The following is a 14,259-nucleotide window of genomic DNA, read 5'->3' as shown; positions in this document are numbered from 1 at the left end:
TGTACACTATCAGTATTCAATCTGTTAAAGGGAGGACAGCTTAGCTTGCATGCAACAATATGTACATATCTTGATCTTCAATTAGGAGTTACATACCGTATTTAATAGATAACTTGCTGAGAGATAATCAATAGACAGTTGTTGGGTACACCAGTATCCGAATTGATATCAGAATTGGGACAAGTTTGTTTCCACCACAGTACATATACAAATAATATTCCTGGTTATTCAGACAAGTATACCAACACTCAAATATATTGCCCCATATGCCAATAAACCATCTACTCTCAAAAAATGATGAAAGGACACTCTCCAAAAATGTAAGAAAAAACAACAAACAATGGTACCCTTCACCACATACAAATATCAAGGTGGTGCAAACATAGAATCTATTATATTTATCAGAAGCAAATATTTCTACTAATATATGTGACCATGCACCACAAAACAAACAAAAAGTCACCGGACATGAATTTTTAGTTAAGACCATATTCTGAAAGGGCAGACCTTAAGCTTTAAAATGATGTATAACTCAAATCAAATGGACTCTCCTAACTTATCTAAATATTGGAAAGAAAGCACAAACTCAGGAAAAGTGTGAACTGAGAAAAGAGGCTCTGAAGTACAGTGTCTATTCAAGCGCTTAATCTTTACCAAACCGTGCTGGCTGTGTGATGAATGGGACAAAAAACAGGAAGTAAACCACCAAAGTAACAACAATGAAGGAATTATCAGATTAAACTGAAATTAAGCATGCCTCATTAACACATTCTGTCCATAATTAACTCTTTATGTGCCATGGTGAAAACCCCCTGTGTGCCACGTTATTCTGAGACAGGAAAGTATAGTCATGCTTTGAGAAAGAATTCTGTTTTTCCAATTTGCATAACTTCTACAAATTTCTATTAAGCTGGACATTATAGTGAGCAAAGTTAAAGAGGAATGCCAAACTTTGCTTCCATTACAATGTATAACAATTCTATTTCAATATTTCTTTTGCATTACCAGTTGCTACATTACTGTAAAGGCATGACTTTTGCACATAAAATAGTGACAGAAACTTAGAATGTACACGCAAATCTAGTTGGGAACACCACTTGATAGTCAATCACCCAATAGAATGCAATCCGTATGTGAGAGGAACAAAAGCGCGATAAACGCTTTGATTGTACCGCGGGATTAGCGATTTATCGATCGGTTTTGTCAGCTTTGTTTGTTGAGCAGAATATGCGAAGTTGGCACGCCGACAACTGAGCCGGACGTGCGAACGTGGCACATAATGAGTTAAAGCAAACTTTCAAAGCAGTAGCACTATCCTTTCAAAAGTTATTAGAGTTGAAAGTGAAGAGCGTGTACAAGGTTTTTCAGAAATGAAAAGGGGTCTCTATAGACACACCTAATCACACTATTCCACCAAAAATATTCGAGATAAACTGCTAAAAAACACACTTTCCCGCCCTTTTCATGATACCAAAATTAAGCATAATGTAAAAGAAGACCTGCTCTTTCAGAAAATATGAAAAAGTCAAGATAGGCTAGGTTGACCCATTTCACTTATTTTTAGTCCTCACGCAAAATCAGTGTGTGCGACTTTATGTTCGTTTTGTGGTGCACGGTCACATATAGCTCTCCCCATATGCAAAACCATTCCAGGATTCCTTACCAAATACCTTACCAAATGAGAAAATGAACATATACCATCCACAAAAATATGACTAAAAAATACCTCATTAAATCTGTCACCGACATCCAACTCATTAAGCTTAGTTTTGTTTTGCAAATAAAATATGGGTGATTTTATGGTAAAAGCAAGATTATTCACATTCAATTCCTTTTTTCAAATGTCATACTCCTTAATGTGGTCTTAGGTGTTCTGTACTTATTGTATTGTCCACAAAAAAAAAAAACATTTTTTTATTATCTTATTTCTCTTTCATTATCTTGAGTTGTCAGAAGATGATACAAAGCTAGCAGTTTTGCTAGCAGTCTTCATTTTCAAGTTCTACTATTCAACAGGTATTTGATTGAGGGATTGCAGTGTCCTGGATAGTAGCACTTTCTTCTTTCATATCTTCTCTTCTATATGTGTACATTCAAGTCAACTTTGGCCTGATGCGCATTAGTGGCAAACTGCCTCAAGATATCTATGATTGAGAAGAGTACTGCTTCACATAGTATAAACTCCTAGATTTAAATAGCTACTTTATTTGCTGCAATTTTGATAGCCAGCTCACAATCAATTTTTGAACCCAAGTACAACAGGTGGGCTATAGTTATCTACAAAACAAAAGTAAAGTATTAAAAAAGTGAATTGAGACATTTACATTTCAAAATGCTCATGTTCTCCTTACCTTTACAATTGGACAGCATATACTAAAAAAAAAAGAAAGATAATAATAAAAAATTACAGCATAGGCCTATAGATGGAAAAGTAGCATTTATAACAGCAACAATGACATCACTGCTAGTTAAAACAATGCAATAGAGTATGATTTCAAATCAGTCAGTGCTGTCAGGATTATCCCACTGGATTTTTATTTTATCTTAATCCTCCTGGAAGATTGAATTTTGCATTTCTTATACATGTTTCTTAGTGGGAGAGGATGGGGGAATGGCCAGGCTTCTTGGTATTAATGCTAGTGGATGTAATGGATGTCTTCATGATCATCAGCTGGTCACCAATCAGCAGTTGAGACATGGAATGCCTTCAGGGAGGGAGGATGCAGCACATCGAAAGCCCAGATTGCAGGCAGAGCTATCTGGGCTGTTCTGACTCCTTGCCTCACAGCGGTATCTGTAGCAGTAGGACTGTGGGGATGGGGGTGGAGTGGGGGCAGGGGCGGGGGATGTGTTAAAGGCAGAAGAGACAGTGGAATTACTTGTCACAGTATGAACAGCGGCATGTCTAGGTGCAGACATCAAGTACAGTGCACTGCAAAGTTCATGCTGAGAGGTTTCAAAACATATTCACATGTTCTTATATTTTGCGCTGCGTAATTGCTTTAACTATGTATATGCCTTCATCCAATTCACACATAAAGAAAAGGTTAAGATAATTGAATTTGACATTCCATGCATATGAATCACTGTACTTCACAACTGCCATGAAATCTATACGAGAATTTAACTACTCCAGTATGCATTACATAGATATACAAAATTGTTGACAATGGAATAACATTATTGTGTTTGGGACAAGTCCCAAATATACTTGGGCAAGTGTCTGTAGGAAATGCTTGTAGCAAAATCAGTCCATCTTCAATGGGTTACAGTACTTACAACAGTGCTGATCAAGAAATAAAGCAAAACATACCATTTGCCAAGCTATGCACATCTTAGATGGATGAATAATTCTGTTTATTCTGTGCACACATGACTGCTGAGTACTGTTATATTTCTGCAGGATAGTACTCTTAAAGGTGAGCCTTGTTACAGTGAGGACACTATATTAATATTAAATGTGTTAGGCAAATACGGGTTAGTGATTGGCTAAACACAGTCATGTGATGGAGGAACATTGGTTATGTTCGCCCATGGGAGAACATTTTCTCATGTTCTCCCATGGGCGAACATTTTCGCGTAACAAATGACAAACGATACCAAACGATTGAACGATCATATTTTTCACGCAATCGATAGGATAGATTTGTCTATTCCATACAATGTGAAAAAGTAGATTTGACTATTAAACCCATATAACATAACAGATGATGACTTTTGTTGTCGGGAACATGTACCAAACGTTCCACCCTCAGGGTTTGAAATGCTATTTCAGGAGGCTATAAGTCCCTCAATTGCATTTCAAACCCTTTGGGGAAAAACATTTGGTATGTTCCCTCCCCCGCCAGTCATCATCTATATATTGTAAGATTCCTATAACAAGCAATTTTGCAGGTCACCCTCCTTTCATATTCCTTTGTTTATATCCCATATATCATACTGAGTTACTCGAGGAGGAAATTTCAGTCTGTTGATCAATCTGTTGATCAGTGAAACATACCTTGTGACACATGTATGAGCCTCCTTTCTTCACTTTATCCTTTCCAGTCTCTGGGCCAACCTGGAGCAATGAAAATGGGCAAAAATGCTGCTAAAATGCTGCATAAAAAAAAGGGAGGGTGTATGACATAAATACAAAAATATAATGTTCTGGAGGGTTTCGAGATCATAAGTGTAATATAATTTTGATTGGAGTACACAGTACATGGCTTTCATTAATCCCCCCCCCCCCCCCACCATCCCTGGCCCCAGTTTAGCGGTGGGTATGTGGAAAATTACTAGTACGCGATAATCGAATCATGTCCTAGCAGTAGTAACAAGCTGTGATTGCTCTCAACTCTCGTGCTATGGATACTGCTATGGGATGGTCTGATATACTGTAAACAAATATAAAACATCATGTACATGTAGCAACTATGATCGGACATGCTCTGAGAATGAAATACATCCAGCATACAACTGTACCTGTTTGGGTAAGACATTTATTAAAAATGTTCACTGTTACCCAACTGAAATAATATTATCATAGCATCATTTCACACATTCCTTATGATTATGTCTCCTTTCCAGACAAAAATTCTAACAGTTTCTGCAGGTGAATGAGAACTATGTTTGCCTTTAACCTCAACTTCATAGAATAACATTAACTACAAAAACACTCTGGGAGCGCAGACCTCCGCCAGGCAGCTACTTTCCACTGACGATCTTGCTCTTCCCAAAGAGATTTTTCTCCTGTCCACCACTAGGGAAAAAGCTCTTTGGGCTCTTCCATAGAGATCAGTGATTTCTACCCATAGGTATACATGCTGAAAAATCGCTCGATTTCCCAATATAAAAACCTTTGTTACGTCATAAACCCTCAGCTGCGCGGCGAGCTTCGCGCTAGCAGAAACTAGAGCACGCATTTTAGTGCGCATTTAAAACCTCAAAAATGCGCAGCTTGAACTCCAAAGTTCATTGACCTTACCTGCCAAAATATCAAAAATCCTTCATAAATTCTCCCAAAATTCTTGGATCACTACCAAAACTTAATCATCTGTTACTTGTGTCATTCTAAACCTTTCCTGCAAGTTTCATCCAAATCCATTAACTCCTTTTTGAGTTATTTCGCACACGGACAAACTAACTAACAGACCATCGGTAACGAAAACATAACCTCCTCCCTTGGCGGAGGTAACTAGACTTACAGGATTATCTAAGGGTTCCTGACTGTGCACAGTGTTCCACCAGTCTGCAACCCACTCCCAGGCATTCCCCACTGTGTTGTACAGACCGAAGCCATTTGGCTCAAAGGAAGTAACCTGTATGTACACAACCATAAACACAAATTAAAACACATTGAATGAAAAGGAAATGAAAATCTGGTACCGAGGCAGGTTTGTCCACAGACAATACACTGGCAGCTTGGCAGGTGATTACTGGTAGTACTTACAAGTGTATAATGAGCTTCAAGGACAAATAATCAGAAATTGGGTAACATTAACAACAACAACAACAACGACAACAACAAAACACAAAAAAACTCATAAACACAAAACTATCATAATTAGCTACTCAATCTACAACTAGTCACTGGAAATTTTCCTCTGCTGAAAAAAAAAAAATTAAAATTAAGAATTAAACCCTCCCAGAGATTCTTCCTATTTGACCCCGAACACACACACACACACATACACACACACACACACACACACTGTTTTACAAGGGGGGAAATGTTCTGCAGCCCCCGTGGGCCCTATAGGTCATCTGATCTGTCACATTGTGAAGCGTTCTCTTTCCCCTCACATTTTTTTTTTTTTTTTAAGGATTATTCAATGAAAAAGTTGAAATAACAAAATCCATTAAATATTTCCTTCGAGATTCAATACATTTTAATATAAGAGTGGCAATTCCTATAATCCCATCCCATTACTTCCCCCCATACTTTCCCTCTCTCCACTCTGCTTTTATCATTTAAATGGAAGGAAGATTTCCTTTGTACACCTGGTTAACCCGTTGAGGACTGACTGAATTTGCTACAACACACATTTCCCATAGATATTTGCCTGAGTATACTCGGGACTCGTCCTCAACGGGTTAATACTATTATTTGTCTGTGTAATCACCACATGCAATGCTACTTGCCTCTATCTTTGTATCCATTACATTCTTTCTTGTTTCCTTGCTTTCTCTCTCTCTATCTCTCTCTCTATCTCCTCCCCTCCCCTCTCCTCTTTCGTCTCTCTGTCTCTATCCTTACAAAGATGTTTGTCCATCAGACCAGTCTGCCACTAACACCAACCAGCACAAGTTATCTACATATTGATCTTGGTTTCACTTACAACGTATAAATTACACCTTTTACAGATTTTCTTTTTCTTTTCTCAGGGGGTATTCCATGAATTACAAACCACTTCATCACAGAATTGAGTGACAAATTGCATGAGATGCAAATATATTTTGCAGAAATGAATGCACATTTTATGAGGGCATCAAACATACCATATGTTTCTTTCACATGTACATGTGAACTTCAATAAAATTCAGCCATATGTAATACAATGTAAATGATTTGTAATATTTGTTTTTGTTTTGTATTATAGGTTGATCTCATTGTGCAATGGTTAGGATGAATAAGATTATTATCTTTGTTGTTGTTGTTGTTGTTGTTCTATGCATATTTTTTTCATTGCTATGCTGTATCTTGAGTGTATTTTTAATGTATTCATGGTCCTTTGTTAACAATGTCTGGTATTCAGCCTCCAGGTTGTGATGGATATTGATGAACAAAATTTCAATTAAATTCAATTCAAAGATATATAACATACATATGACTGCAAACGCCTGTCTATGTCATATTTTGCATGTACACCAATATTTACATTACTCATATTTCATAGGCACACGATTATTTTTGTGGAGGTGTAATGCATTCAAAGTTGAGAAAAATATCTGCTAGACTACTTACAAGTAAGATGCAGAGCTTTTAACTCTTTATGTGCCATGGTGGAAACCCCCTGAGTGCCACGTTATTCTGAGACACGAAGGTAGTCATTCTTTGAGAAAGAATTCTGTTTTTCCAATTTGTATAACTTCTACAAATTTCTGTTAAGATGGACATAATGGTAGGCAAAGTTAAAGAGGAATGCCAAGCTTTGTTTCGATATAAATTGTATGACGAATCTATTTTCAATTTTTCTTTTGAATCACTAGTTGCTCCATTACTGTAAAGACATGACTTTTGGACATAAAACCGTAACAGAAACTTAGATTATATGAGCAAATCTAGTTGGGAACACCACTTGATAGTCAATCACCACATAGAATGCAAGCCGTATATGAGAGGAACAAAAGCACGAGAAACGCTTTCATTGTGCCGCAGGATTAGCAGTGATTAGCGATTTATCGATCGGTTTTGGCGGCTTTGTTTGTTGAGCAGAATATGCGAAGTTGGCACGCCGTCGACTGAGTCGGACGTGCGAACGTGGCACATAAAGAGTTAAGATGGTGTAGCTGTATGAGTTCTCTGAACAAATGCAGACTAGCTATGGTAGATATGCCTAGCTCAGAGAGAAACTAAGTGTGAGATTATGTAATCATGTGTACTGCCAGAGGGAACAAAGCAACCAAGCAGGGAAGTAGGAGTAACCCCTCCACAGTAAGGACCTGAACATCTTTAAGGTCTAAATTGTGCAATCTGGTAAATACTAAATATGATTTTGGCTCATTTTGAAAGAAAAAAAAATATATCCCTCAAAATAAGTTCTGCAATAACAGTTTTATTCATCATATTTCTCTTATACCCACATCATCTTCATTAAATAAGACATCATAGACACCTCATTTGCTATGACTGGGTGTTCCTTGAATGTGCATAACAGCTGAGTCACAACAATTCTGCTATTGATGATGTCCTGTTTTGATGAAAAGAAGCCCCTGGAATAAGCAATGCTGAAATGTGAGCACTTTAAAAAACAAAAACATTAGACGATTGTTTGCGCAACCTACGAAGTTTATGATTAATTTCAGTCCATAGATACTACAGCAGTTTTTAATTCAGATACAAAGCCTGGAATCTAATGATATTCTCACAATGCATTCTCTTCTAGCACACGCCTTTCCTGTAAATACAAAACAAAATAATGGGGATTATACTCTTTGACAAAACATATTTGCTTCATTTTGCAGCATCTCATATTTTATCTTTCCTCACACTCAGTAGTACTGTGCATTCCAGGAATGCATTATGTATACAAGTGAGTTGTCATTGTAAAGAAAATTTATCAGGCTTTCTTTAATCTGATATCACATTTAAATGAAATTATGTATATAAGAGAAATTTAATATATTAAGCTGGAATTGCATAACTTTTCTGAGGCCTGAGGGGTTTGATATTATTTCACAAAATGTGACTTTTATAGAATATTCACTTGTGTAATTCATATTGAAATCAAATCAGAAAAAAAAGGAAAAAATGAAAAGAATCATACTAACAGGAGCAGTGCCTGCAAAGCCATCCTCTGCTGTGTTGACTGTAGGGAATTCCCCTTGCCAGATGTTGACTCTGTGCTTGTCGTTTGGCATCAACTTGTTGCCCCATGGAAAGAGCCTGAGATGGACATGGAAGTTAACTCTGTGAGCCCCTCAGGCAACAGACTTGTTTTAAAAGTCAACTGCACTTTGAGTTCTGGTCCAGAGGGGTTAACAGCAGAGTAATTCAGCAACAGATGAAGAATTCAGAGTCTCTGATTCCATGTATATAGAGAATGTGAATTGTCTTATACTCAAACGAACAGCTGGAAAGAGGTTATACCATGATGCTGATAAACAAATACATGTATCTGCCTGTTGCTCCTGAATTCCATTATATTAGTTTGACATTTTTCATCTTATTTTATTATGATTTCCACTTCTATCTAACATGGAATACAGTGTATGCATTCCAGAGCCGACAGTGTCAAGATGATTATTCTCTAAAAGTTAATTCTTGCAAATGCACTCCCAAAAAGTTTAACGCAGCAAATGGCAATCAGATTCATAAATGTGTACAAATTGGAATGACTGATCGAACAATACCCAACTGGTTGTGACAATTTTTTCAACCAAGAATAGATTGAAAAAATATTTGCAGCCTTCTCTTGCATAATTGTGAAAGTGTACATCTGAATGTATAATTAAGTCCACTTATTCAGAAGTACATTGTATTTGACTTTCAAGAGGGTGTTATACTTCATAATTACCTGTTTTTCAATCCACCCCTGGCAGCATTCTCCCACTCGGCTTCAGTTGGTAGTCTCTTTCCAGCCCACTGGCAATAAGCTGTGGCATCATTCCAGGACACATGCACAACAGGATGATCCATTCTGGGGAACATGAGCAATATTTGGTATCGTTTAGATACTTCAGCTGAACTTCTAACAACAACAGAATTATACACTTCAAACAGGTCCACCTCTCCCCTCCCCCCACCCTCCAAAAAGAAGAAGAAGAAGAAGAAGAAGAAGAAGAAGAAGAAGAAGAAATAGATAAATGTGATATATTCAGGTATGATATATAGATAAATATAGATAAGCACAAATATCATATATTCAGATTTAATTCAGATACATCAAGTTACAGTATCATTACACTATGCATCCTGTGAAGCGCTGAGATTGGCAGTGAGTCACTGTGTCATTCACTATCAAAATTCCCAAAGAGCAGCATGAAAAATCAAATGAAGATATTATTTTTCACATCCCAAGCCACAGACATATGACTTTCAGCTTGTTTGATGACACACAGACATTGAGCAGTTTGAGTTTACACAGCTCTGCCATATGAAATTGCAATAAATTCTGCAAATGTGGCATTTTTAGTGCTTTAATTTATTGATTGACATAACAACCATAAAAAATAAGCAAACTTCTAAAGAAAGAGAAAAATATTCCCTACAGACTGATAAAAAAATGAGAGAAATTGGATGAAAATAAGGAAGACATAACATTTTTAAATTTCACCTTTTTTCAGAAAACATTTCTTGACCAGTCTTTGGTCCCAGCACTCCCTTGCCCTGTGACCCCCATTACAGAATTCATGGATCCACCCCCCTGAATGGCACTAGTTGTTGGGACACTCTGAAGGTCCACAAGGGGAAAATTGTTGGGGGAAAAAAAGAAAAGAGAGATTTTGGGAATATAGCTCCAGTTTTTCCCCTACCTGGAAAGAATTTCAGAATCTGGTCCCTCAGGATGTCTCCAGTCTGCACCTTTGACTGGAAGCCACCATGGGGCTGCTGCAACCTGTTGTGATATAAATGTCCTGTTTAGGGCAATCCAATCAAGTAAAGTGCAGGAATGTGCTGTGCATGGACACTGACCCCAACTACAAATGAAAAGTACCCTCCTGGGTTAGCTTTCTGAGACCACAAACCAGTCACTTGTGAATTGTTCACACATGAGCTTCAGGTCAGCGAGAGAAAAATAAGCAGTTCTCTCAGACCATTATGCATAAGAAGTCCTCACATTACCTTTCGAAGCTCTGCTGCCAGAACACCATTAATCAAGAAAAAAATAAAGCCTTGATCATCATCATTGCTACAATCATTGTGCTAATTTTATGTTATTTCTAGCTGTAGAGCTGAGCCCTCTCCATTGATCTAGGACATCCCTGTGTAACAGAAGAAATATCTATGAGAATGTGTCGTGGCCAAATTAAATACCCTTGGACTAAACAGTCAGAAAACTTATTTTTTTCTTCCCTTTCCTCCCCTGTTTTCGAGTGCTTGGTATCTCATTTTCAATTTAGCACAAAATTACCATTAACAGCACAGTGAGTATTAGAGTACAGAAGGAGCATTATCATAGATTACTGCCTAGAGAAATATAAATATCAATTGCACACAAAAAAACTCACCCAAACATACAAAGTGTATGCATACATAGCACTGCGCATAATTTCATCTTTTATCTGCATTGAATGACTTTCTGAATATTGTTAACTAAATATTCATTAATGATTCAAAATACTCACTGCTTGTTCAATTTCTTTTTTCACTTCTTCACTTATTCTTGCTTCCAATACAAACGAATCTCCAAATGTCTCTGCCTGGAAGGAAAATGTTATCATTCAAGACAATATTAAGTCATTTATCTCCTGGAAAGACACCACTTTTGGCTGCGTGAACGATGTCATTATATGCAGACTAACATGAACACTAAAATGCACCCATCAAGTCTTCTGACAAATTCTTGGGAACAATTCCCTAGATTCCCCGCCTCCTAATTTTGATATACCACTCTACACTACCCTACCTGCGTTAGAGTACACACACCGTATACAATACCCTAACACTCGTCAAAATAATGTGTATGCGTGTTACATGTACCCATTTTAATATGGGTAGGGTAGTGTAGAGTGGTATGGGAAATTAGTGAGGGGGATAAGGAACTCTTTCCACTTTTTTTGCTGGTTTCTCAAAATTCATAATGTAATGACAAAATTGCACTCTGCACTACACTCTAGGTTCACCAGTCCCATTATTATCAGTCTATGACCCGTGTCACACTATAGATGTAGGAATAGCAACCTTGAACCTTGAAGAGATACGTATTGTATTAAATCCCTGAAGCAGCTCTTTCCGAACTACACTGGGATGTGAACCATGAACAATTGCAGGGATGTGTGAAAGTAGCCAAAGTGAGAACCAAGTGGGAATTAGTTTCTCAACATACAAAAGACAAAAATGATGGTGCCAGAGAGATGAGCCCCAAGGGTGACGATAGCTATGTGCCGGAAAAGCTAGTGGTTGATAGTGATGTTGTGGAGGAGGTGGACTCGTGCTTTCAATTACTTAGGGGTGATAATTAACGATGAGAGCTATGCTAAGTTGCAAAGGCAGCATCTATCAGCCTGGTTCTTCTTTGGAACGATATAGGAGTATCCACCAGCAGACAAAGATACATCTTCTCTGGTCACAGGTGTATCCGACTACCACAGGGCTGCCAACACTTGAAACTGGTTGAGAGTGAGACTCCAATGGGCCAATGCTATAATTTAGGAGTCAAAATGCGTGAGATCAATAGAAATGCATGCAAATGAAATAAAGTTTTAGAGTGAGAAAGGACCAAAATGCGTGAGTCTCACGCTCAATGCGTGAGAGTTGGCAGCCCTGCTACCACTTACCGGGAAGAGCCATGAGCACTAAAAATATCTGAATTGGAGAAACAATACAGAATTTTGAAAACTGGTCGTACCACAGAATGCTGGGAATCAGCTGGATAGAGAAGAAGACCAACAACTGAATGCAAAATATATTACAGATTGGCCACAGCAGGAAACCGATGAATTTCTGCAACAAACTGAAGCTGCAGTACTTTGGCCATGTCATGAGACCGAGAGTGGAGGGATTTGTGGCCGATTTCATCACAGGGGTGCTTTGGGGGACACAACACTACGGGCAAAGTCTATCAAAGATCTTTCTGAAGAACAACTCAAAACTCAATCCTGCCCCTGTGGAAGCCACAAAGTACCTCAGCACCACAATATGTAATATCCGATCGGAACTGGACTTGGAAGAAGCACGTTGACAATATTTGCAGAAAGGCTAACCGCAGCAGCGACCCGAACACGTACCGTATAGGGTGTTACTGGTTACAGCGCCCCGCACTGGGGTTACTGAAAGGCTAACAACACCTTGGCCTTCCTGAGAAGAAAATCTACAAACTGTGTACCTCGACTCACCAAAACTCACAGCCATCGCAGCATACAGAACACTGGTCAGACATCTAGTGTTGGATGGGGAACCCATTGACCAACAAATATGTCTAATTCCGCGAAAAACTTCTCATTTATAGTAATGACGTCGAGGATCTGCTGGGTCAGTTTTCGCAAAAACTGACCAAACAAATGTCATTTACTATAAATAAGAAGTTTTTCGCGGAATTAGACAATTGTCGGTCAAGGGAACCCACTCAAATCAATGAAGATCTATGATTGATTCTAAGTCCTATTTCTTGTATGTTCTCGCCTAGTCGCAGAGTGACCAACTCAGTAAATAATTTACAAATTTAGTCCACAACTTACTTACTTACTAATACTATTACTAGTAACTACTGGGCCCCGTCTTATAAAGCCTTCAAATCAATCACAAGTCCCCAAATCAATCGCAACTTGCACTGAAGCTCACATGAAACTTGTGATTGATTTCTATCACAAGTCTTTATAAGACAGGCCCCTGGTAGTTTTCAAGGTTTATGTCTAAGTTCTACAAAACTCAAGCAATCAGCGCTGCGCGCGGGGGGTCGGCGAGAAACTTACCTCTGTCGCGTAGCCAGTTGCATTAACAAATTTCGCGAATTCAGAGTTGCTCACTTCGAATACATCGAAGTAGTACGGTCTAAGAGTTACTCGCCTGGCCGGACCTTCCCCGTCTAGATAGATCTTCACCTCGTCCGTTCCCATTTGAAAAGTCCCGCCTTCAATGTAAATCATCTGGTTAGTCCGTGGGACAGAATCAGAAGCTAGTGGCTCAATCGGTTGGTTTGCCTCTCGAGAATACTTTGAAGCTGGTTTTTCTGCGTGACCGTCATCGTCGTGGTCGTAATCATGATGCAAAGTTGCTTGGTTGTCGTGATCGTGCTGCCTGTTCAACGCAGACGAACCGCAGCCGCAGCCTTCCTCGCTATCAGTAGTGTCATCAGCTTTTTCGCCGGGAGCGCTGCCGTATACAGTTGCTGAAGAGTCGATACGGTCTTCCCCTGAGCTCGGGCTTGTCGATTTATCCATTTCAGCACTGTTTGCATGGATAACCAGAACCACGATAAAAAATATCGATCCTGTAATGACATTCATGTTGGGTATTTATTGAGCATTTAAAACTCTAACTTGGTAGTGTCGTCAAGAAGGCAGATATGTCACACTGGTACAGAACTTGCACTCTCTCTGGCCGCCTTCCTCGGCTCGAAACTCACATCGTAGACGCTGCTAGTCATGCGTACTTCCGTACACCTGGGAACGAGTACGTGTGCTGTGTTGACTGGATGGATGCGGTGTGTGTACGTGTGCATGCGATATACTGAGTAGTTTGCAGGCACAAACCCTTGTTTGTCGTAAAGGAGTCTGCGCCAAGATACTACATGTACCTCTCCAGCACTGTCCCATAATAGACCCTGTGTTGTAGCTTCTCGGAGAAGAGGCATGCAGTTTGAAGTTTGAAGTTTGATTTATTACTCAACGACCCTCATGGGGTATGGGAGTACAATGCCAATTGAAAATACACAAAATAGAAAAATTTCAAATAAG

The 14,259-nt window shown here is 38.7% G+C and overlaps 1 protein-coding gene across 1 annotated transcript; it reads right to left on the bottom strand.

Annotated features, from left to right (window-relative positions):
* Positions 1-1,941: 1,941 nt before the first annotated feature.
* LOC139722882 (formylglycine-generating enzyme-like) lies at positions 1,942-13,910 on the bottom strand. Its single transcript, XM_071634163.1, has 8 exons — positions 13,276-13,910; positions 10,990-11,064; positions 10,177-10,259; positions 9,219-9,341; positions 8,473-8,587; positions 5,187-5,300; positions 4,001-4,060; positions 1,942-2,808 (listed from the first exon to the last, which is right to left on the bottom strand). Exons 1-8 carry the CDS (start codon positions 13,807-13,809, stop codon positions 2,683-2,685), a joined length of 1,230 nt encoding a protein of 409 aa, XP_071490264.1. The 5' UTR covers positions 13,810-13,910; the 3' UTR covers positions 1,942-2,682.
* Positions 13,911-14,259: the final 349 nt, after the last annotated feature.

The sequence above is a fragment of the Diadema antillarum genome, unplaced genomic scaffold, assembly GCF_040938485.1.
Source record: "Diadema antillarum isolate AM-2024a unplaced genomic scaffold, OU_Dant_1.0 scf00000176, whole genome shotgun sequence".
Classification (NCBI taxonomy): domain Eukaryota; kingdom Metazoa; phylum Echinodermata; class Echinoidea; order Diadematoida; family Diadematidae; genus Diadema; species Diadema antillarum.
This window is presented reverse-complemented; position numbering and strand designations above follow the sequence as displayed.

Coding starts and splice junctions, on each gene's coding strand:
- LOC139722882 (XM_071634163.1), bottom strand. CDS start 13,809: ATGAATGTCATTACAGGATCGATATTTTTTATCGTGGTTCTGGTTATC. Junction 4,061..5,186: donor AGGAACCCTTAGATAATCCT/GTAAGTCTAGTT, acceptor TCATTGCTCCAG/GTTGGCCCAGAGACTGGAAA. Junction 2,809..4,000: donor GCTCATACATGTGTCACAAG/GTATGTTTCACT, acceptor CCATCCCCACAG/TCCTACTGCTACAGATACCG.